The 7,766-nt window shown below is 38.2% G+C and overlaps 2 protein-coding genes across 2 annotated transcripts; one reads left to right on the forward strand and one right to left on the reverse strand.

The window, feature by feature from the left end:
* The first annotated feature begins 653 nt into the window (after positions 1–653).
* Positions 654–3,056, forward strand: GRP23 (glutamine-rich protein 23). Its single transcript, XM_022281119.2, has one exon. It carries the CDS (start codon positions 762–764, stop codon positions 2,781–2,783), a length of 2,022 nt encoding a protein of 673 aa, XP_022136811.1. The 5' UTR covers positions 654–761; the 3' UTR covers positions 2,784–3,056.
* A 565-nt stretch (positions 3,057–3,621) lies between these two features.
* On the reverse strand, positions 3,622–6,924 carry LOC111008111 (Core-2/I-branching beta-1,6-N-acetylglucosaminyltransferase family protein). The gene is made up of 2 exons (XM_022280697.2): positions 5,628–6,924; positions 3,622–4,558 (listed from the first exon to the last, which is right to left on the reverse strand). Exons 1-2 carry the CDS (start codon positions 6,168–6,170, stop codon positions 3,917–3,919), a joined length of 1,185 nt encoding a protein of 394 aa, XP_022136389.1. The 5' UTR covers positions 6,171–6,924; the 3' UTR covers positions 3,622–3,916.
* Positions 6,925–7,766: the final 842 nt, after the last annotated feature.

Raw genomic sequence — 7,766 nt, forward strand, 5'->3', positions numbered from 1 at the left:
CTTTACCATTTACTTTTAATTTTGATTTATTTTAATTTTTATACTTTTAAAAACCACTTATTTTGATTTGTATATACTTTAAAAAAAATATCATTTTAATTATATTTACAAAATTTTAATATAAATTTTATACGGATGAAAAAATTTTGGGTACAAAATTATGGTTATATTTCATTTCAATAAATGTACTAAGTATAATATTGTATTGAAAATATAATTAGAAAAAATAGACAAAAAATGGTTACTCATAGTTCCTACAATTCTATTTTGGATAGTTTGTTTGGTAGGGTGATTGTATAAATTTTTCGGATATTTGAGTCATGACACTTCTGTAACTTTTTTTCCCGATCTTTCATTGACAATATAAATACATAATATGAAGATAAAAACTAAATAATTAATTGATTTTTGATGTCTCTCTTAGATTATATAAATACGAAGATTAAAAAAAAAGAATTATTTTCTTTGAATGTTAGTTTTAAAATCGTCTCATATCTTCCATAAATAATTTCATGGTTGGGAACAATATTTTGAAAAATAGTTTTTAAAAACTACAACATCTAAGAAATAGTTTGGAAAAAAATATGTTGAAAAAATGGTAATATTTATTTTAAAAAATCCTAAAAGACGTATATATATAAATGTCCTTAACATATTTCCAGAACCCCTAATTCTCTCTCTCCTAGGGTTTAACAGTTCTCTTTCTTCATCTTTCGCCATCGCTGTTCCGACGGCTTCCGGTTTCTCTCCGCCGTAGAAATATGTCATTTTGCCGCCTCCTCCTCCGCTCTCTCCGCCGCTCTTCAGCCTCTCCGTCGCATTCCCGAGCTCTGACCATCGGTCCCCTGAACCACCATCTGCAGGCCCCGATTCCACCGTCCTCTCAAACTGCTGCTCCTATCTCGCTCCTCCCTGCCCGCTCGTTTGCATTTTCATCTGCCGAAGAAGCTGCTGCTGAAAGGCGCCGTAGAAAGCGCCGTCTTCGTATTGAACCCCCTCTCCATGCTCTTCGCCGCGACAACTACCCGCCCCAACAGCGTGATCCCAATGCTCCTCGTCTTCCTGACTCGACATCCTCTCTTGTGGGGCCTCGTCTTAACCTTCACAATCGTGTTCAATCCCTGATTCGTGCCGGTGATCTTGATGCAGCTTCTGCGGTCGCTCGCCACTCTGTATTCTCGAACACGCGGCCGACGGTTTTCACTTGTAATGCCATTATTGCTGCTATGTATCGGGCCAAGAGGTATAGCGATGCGATTGCACTGTTTCAGTTCTTCTTTAACCAGTCAAATATAGTTCCCAATGTTGTGTCGTATAATAATTTGATTAATGCTCATTGCGATGAGGGTCGTGTTGATGTGGGTCTTGAGATTTATCGTCATATTATAGCTAATGCTCCGTTTAGTCCTTCTGCGGTGACATATCGGCATTTAACCAAGGGATTGATTGATTCTGGGAGGATTGGGGAGGCTGTGGATCTTCTGCGGGAAATGTTGAATAAAGGGCATGGGGCTGATTCATTGGTTTATAATAATTTGATTGCCGGGTTTCTAAATTTGGAGAATTTAGAGAAGGCGAATGAATTGTTTGATGAGTTGAAGGAGAGGTGTTTGGTGTATGACGGAGTTGTGAATGCGACGTTCATGGACTGGTTTTTTAATAGGGGGCAAGAGAAGGAGGCCATGGAATCGTACAAGTCATTGCTTGATAGGCAATTCAAGATGATTCCAGCAACTTGCAATGTGCTGTTGGAAGTTTTGCTTAAGCATGGGAAGAAAACGGAGGCTTGGACCTTGTTTGATCAGATGTTGGATAACCACACTCCTCCGAACTTCCAAGCAGTTAATTCAGATACGTTTAACATAATGGTCAATGAGTGCTTTAATCTTGGCAAGTTCTCAGAGGCAATAGAGACTTTCCGGAAGGTGGGAACTCAGCCAAAGTCAAGGCCTTTTGCTATGGATGTTGCAGGGTATAATAATATCATTGCAAGGTTTTGTGAGAAGGGAATGATGGCAGATGCAGAGACTTACTTTGCTGAACTTTGCTCAAAGTCTTTGTCCCCAGATGTCACAACTCATAGGACATTGATTGATGCTTATTTAAAGGTTGAACAGATTGATGATGTATTGAGAGTTTTTAACAGAATGGTTGAGGTTGGTTTGAGAGTTGTTGCTAGTTTCGGAAACAGGGTATTTGGTGAACTAATCAAGAACGGCAAGGCAGTTGACTGTGCTCAGATTTTAACAAAAATGGGAGAGAGGGATCCTAAACCAGATCCCACGTGCTATGATGTAGTGATTAGAGGGCTATGTAATGAAGGTGCACTGGACGCGAGCCGAGAGTTGCTTGACCAGATAATGAGGTATGGTATTGGGCTCACTCCCACACTTCAGGAATTTGTTAAAGAGGTATTTGTAAAGGCTGGTCTGAGTGAAGAGATCGAAAGACTGCTAAACATGAATAGATGGGGACATGCTCCTTATCGCCCGCCCTCCAGACCCCCAAGAATTCCCCAATCACAGGTGCCACCTCAAATGGGACCGCCTCGTCAGCCACCTCACGGGACCCCTCAGATGGCAGAACCACATTGGCGACCTCCCATAAACCCTCAGGTGGGAGGAAATTATGCTCCTTCATCACATCAAATTACAGGTCCTAATTATTTTCAATCAGGAACAATGACAAGACCACAGCAGCCATATTCACATCCACCCCCAATGGAAGAACAGCATCAGTCACCATCACAACCCCCGCAAATGGCACGGCAGGGGGTAGCTTGATTCTTAGATGCATAAGTTATTGGAGGATGCTATTGTCAAATTTTGACTTCGGATCGACAGGCAATACGAGATCAGTTACATACCACCTCTCTGTGCTACTTGTTCCTTGTGGCAGTTCATCTCATGTCTTTCATTCAAGCTTTCCTGTTAGTACAAGGATTTGGTTATGTCCATGTTGTCTGTCTTATTAGATATTATGTATTTACCTGATATGTCAAGGTGTTACACTATTTAAAGTCACAAATTTATTAATAATATTTTGGTTCACCAGAACTTGAAATGTCATTATAAATATGTAAAAATGGAGTATGATCTGAATGCAGGGCATAATATCTACATGCTGTAGGTACAATATGGGAGAATCTAAGAACACATTCTGTACCATTTATTTCTGCTTCAAATTGTATCAACAAATTTGTCATTCTTCTTCATGCTTATGTGATTTTCACACTCGTGGACAATACACATTATTTTAGGAGAGAATCAGACGTACATCCATGCCAGTTTCTATGCTTTTTATTGAAAAGAAAGAGAACCTTGTTTAAACTTCAACATGTAATCATGGAAAATAGTACTATTTTCACATAAGGAATAAAACAGATTAGATATTAAATCCTCCATTGGAGTATCATTGAATCAAGCCCCATGACTAAAGACATGTTTGGGAGCGATGCCAAAATTATTTTTGTCATTTTCTATAACTGTTTGAATATCATTGTCAAACATTACAACTATAAATTGGAACTGATTTTAGCGAGTGACAAATGATTTTGGCCAAAATCACTCCCGAACACCCCGTAATTCCTTGTAAATGCAAATCTCAAACAAGAGAATGAAGAATTCAAATGGAGCAAATGGGGCAACAAATAAAATAATATTACTACACTAGATTCTTTCCTTCTTCGAAGGATTCAGTTGCTGCAAACGTTCCTCTCAAGGAACTCAAATCTCTCAACAAAATTCTATACAATTGAACCAAAACTGAATCATTCTTCCACCAATGTAGTTGGGCAACTAGAACAAAATGTGCCAACCAAAGCCTAGGAACTTGGTTAATCCATCCCCCTCCCAAAAAAAAATAAATAAAGGAAATAAAGAAGAAAAATAGATGTGTCTACTTTTAACTAGAATGTTCAAATTTTCAATACTGATGAGGTCAGGTTAAGTAAGGGCCCCAGGGCAGATGGAGAAAACTTCCGAGCAAAGAGGTAACAAACTGAAGTCAATTCTGAATTGTATAGGCACTGTGTCCCATTCTTTCTTATAGACTGTAAAAAACTTTCAGTGATGTTAGCTGGTCCATACATTGCAGGATGCGGGCCTCCCAGCGACCAATCGACCCAGGTCACCGTTCGATTTGAATTAAGAGAACCGTGAAACATGTTCAAGTAAGTAGGGATATAATGCTCATCTGGGTAGCAAGCAGGCTTACAGAACTTCTTAAACAGAGTGTAGTATTTGGTGTCTGCAACAATATAAACAGCCAGAGCACGGCTGATTTCAAACCACTGGGACCCTTTTCGCCAATGCTGGAGCTTAATATCTGGAAGCATTTTGCGACTATAGCGACCGCGCCCGTATCGGGTGGGTTCATCATATGATTCTACAAAACTGTGGGCAGAATTTATTAGATACTTGTAGACTGTTTGAAAGTTGTACACTGGGATACAGCTCTCGGAAAGCAAAACAAAACGCTCATTTGAAAAGTCGAGCAGAGCATTTGCTAGAAGGCGCCTCTCAGCATCAGCAAGCGATACCGTGCCCCAAGAAACATGCTGCAAAAAATGGAAGGACATTGTTCTTTAAAGAAAACAAGCCATTTGATGGGGATAATGCAAACAAACGGATGAATGATGATGCTCATTGCTTAGAGAATTTGGAAGCAATTCTGAATTTATGATTCTAGATTGGTAAAATACAGTTAAGTAATCAAAGCCACCGTAAGAAAAGCAGATTCCAAATAAAATTCAGAAGACTCTTACAAGTATGATTACTACTTGACAACTGACGTGGTAGAAAGGCAATATCCAGTGTAATCACTCACAGTTCAAATTTCAACAGCTTCAAAGAACCAGTGTTCTAAACATATGATTCTCGAGCCATTATTTTAAAAGCTTCAATGCTTTTGCACGTATGGCTTCCAACAGATGCAAGAGGACATACATATTTCACAGGTTCGTATTCGGTATGATCAAAGTCATTCTATTAATTAGTATCCAGTGTTTACTTCCAATTTATCATCTAAAGTAAATGAACAGGATTTACATTTTACACAAAGGCATCGCAGAGATGAGGTAGTGAAACAACTTAAGGTACTTATTTAGATGTCTTTTATTTACCATACCATCATTGCCTAGTTGCTCCATTTAAGTTACTCAACTAGTAAATCTAGGATGGAAATTTCCTACTTCTGTAAAAGCATGGTACAAACTGCAGATTTTACCTCAACAATTGTTCAGAAGGGTTTTCTTCCAGAGTCTACAGTAGTTTGACAAAGCAGACAAAAAAAATCATCTCATTTTATTTTTATACATGCTAGCATCAAAATCCTTCAATCTCAAGTTTATTCATGCATATGCAACCTTTTCCATATCAGGGTTAGGATAAATCATTTTACCCTGCAAGGTTTAATGTTGTAAAACTCAGTAAGATTCAGAAACCATGATTCAAACTCATGAACATGCATTGGTGTTTGCTATAATTTCAGAATGAGGTATCTAATCAGTTGTCTATTGTTACGGCATACTTTTCAGACATTAATTATACTATCACATGGCAGCAACAAAATGGAATGCCATAGTATCAAAATAGTAAACAACAGATTGAGAAAATAAAAAGGAATACCTGGCTGGGGATTTGCCGTCTGTAGAAAACAGAGCTGCTGGACACATTCAGCTCATAACCTGGAAGGGCATGAACATAAATAGAAAACAGCTTCCCATGGCCAGCAAAAAACCTCTCCCATAATGGCAGCAGGGGCAGTGGGCCTCTGGTCAAGAACATGAAGGCCACTTTTGGCACCCGTTTGAAGGGATAATAATTCTCTCTCTTTGACTCCATTGAAGCTCTCCAGAAGAGCTCATCGTCAGACATGGCATGAGTCAGATTTTCTGGATGGATGAACGTTTGGAAGCTTGAACAATCCCTTTTCTCGCACATGTCTGAACCAGAGCAATTTTCCTCCGCCAGACTGTTGGGAACCGAAAAATGATTGATAAGAGAGTAGAGCTCAGACTGTGAGGTGAAGTATCTGCTAATGTGGGAAGTTGTTGCTAATCCAATGACAACCCCAGCCACAAAAACAACCAAAAACGACAGAGTCTGCATCAGTTTCAGCAAACCAAGGTGCTTCTCTCCTTCCTCCTTCTCTACCCTATTCCGAGCCATTGCTGCTGAGGCTCCAAAATAAAGAAAACAAGCACAGATTTTTTCAGTTTTCCCAGTTTTGATCCTCTCAATTCCTACTCAACTGCACAACAAACACAGAGGGCACGAGTTAAATACCCACAAAATCACCGCCCAACACCCAGTTTCTTGGATTGATCACTGGTGAACGAACTGTGCAAAAATCTGCCACAGTTCAGGCATTCGAAGGAAACCCAAGTTGAAGAAACGATGGAAGAATCGTAATGTTAAATCGTTATGATCAGAGAGGAGAATTTTGCCGACGTCCCCAAAATAACAAACAGCGTGACTCAATCGGAAAAACCTCGAGAAAAAATGGGTTTCAATCTCCGGCAAAGGATCGAAGAGACAGCGATCTCAAAACGATGAACAGACGGAAAGGGAGGGAAGAGGAGGAATCGCATTTGAAAGAGATGGGAAACTCAAATTCGCATCGCTATCGAAAGAGAGAGAGAATTAAAGTGGAATTCGGATGGGTGGGGTTGGTGGGCTCACAGTGATTGGGGAAGAAACCAAATGAACATTGAAAATCATAAATGGAAAGTGAGATTTTGGACCCAGAAATCGATCGACACGTACAGAAACGGGTTCAAAATTTTTTAATTTCTAGCAGAATTTTTATGTACAATATCGTATGATATTAGGAATAAAAAAATATTGTGATGTGCGAGACGAAACCGCTATTTTCGGCGAGTGGAGCCGAATCCGATGGCGCCTCTTTCCATATGAGAAACCAAAACACATGATATAGGCCAAGATTACATATCAAAATACTAGGTTTTTTTTTCTTTATAATAAAAATTCAAACTCGGTTATGTCAATTACTGTTGAATTAAACTCATGTTATATATATAAAATACTAGATCTTTTTTATGTTCAGTTTTTTATATATGGAGAATGTGACAGAGTTATTTGTTAATTTAAATATTTATTACGAATTTCTTATTTTTTTAAATTTTCTAAAAATATTCATTAACACCAATATTTATGTCGATATGGGCATTTAAAACAAAACTTTGATATATTAAGAGGAATTCAATGTTAATAATTTTCTAAAATAATACAACACGCACCGTAGGCCATCCTCGGCCTTCTTCGTTTTTGATGAAAAAGAAATCCAATCTCGATCTCCGAAAGCGTTTTCCTTCCCCTCCCTTCGTCGAGCCTTTCCTTTAATGGTTGGGGGAAGCATTTCCTTATCTGAACTTGGCGGGCATTCTTTCTAGCCTTATTCAAACAAGTGTCTTTATCTACTACTCAAAATGGTAATAATTTTAGTAAATTAACCATTTTATCTATTTAGTCTATGATTTTTTTCTTTTGTATGAGTTTGATATGACTTTTGATGGGTGGAAGTGATTTTAGCCCACTATAAGCACTTCTTAATCATCTTTTTTAATAATATTTGGTTAGGTAATTGAGAGGGACTTTGGAAATTCTAGAACACTAAATAAATACTTAAGTGCTTGTAGAGTGAGTTTAAAATAGGTTTTGAAATTTCAACTTGCACAGTATTAACCAGTTAATACATATATTATCAACCAAAATATCATAAATTCAAATGCTTACTTAGTCACT

Source organism: Momordica charantia (genome assembly GCF_013281855.1).
Source record: "Momordica charantia cultivar OHB3-1 chromosome 10 unlocalized genomic scaffold, Mcharantia_2.0 BLBB01000010.1, whole genome shotgun sequence".
Taxonomy (NCBI): domain Eukaryota; kingdom Viridiplantae; phylum Streptophyta; class Magnoliopsida; order Cucurbitales; family Cucurbitaceae; genus Momordica; species Momordica charantia.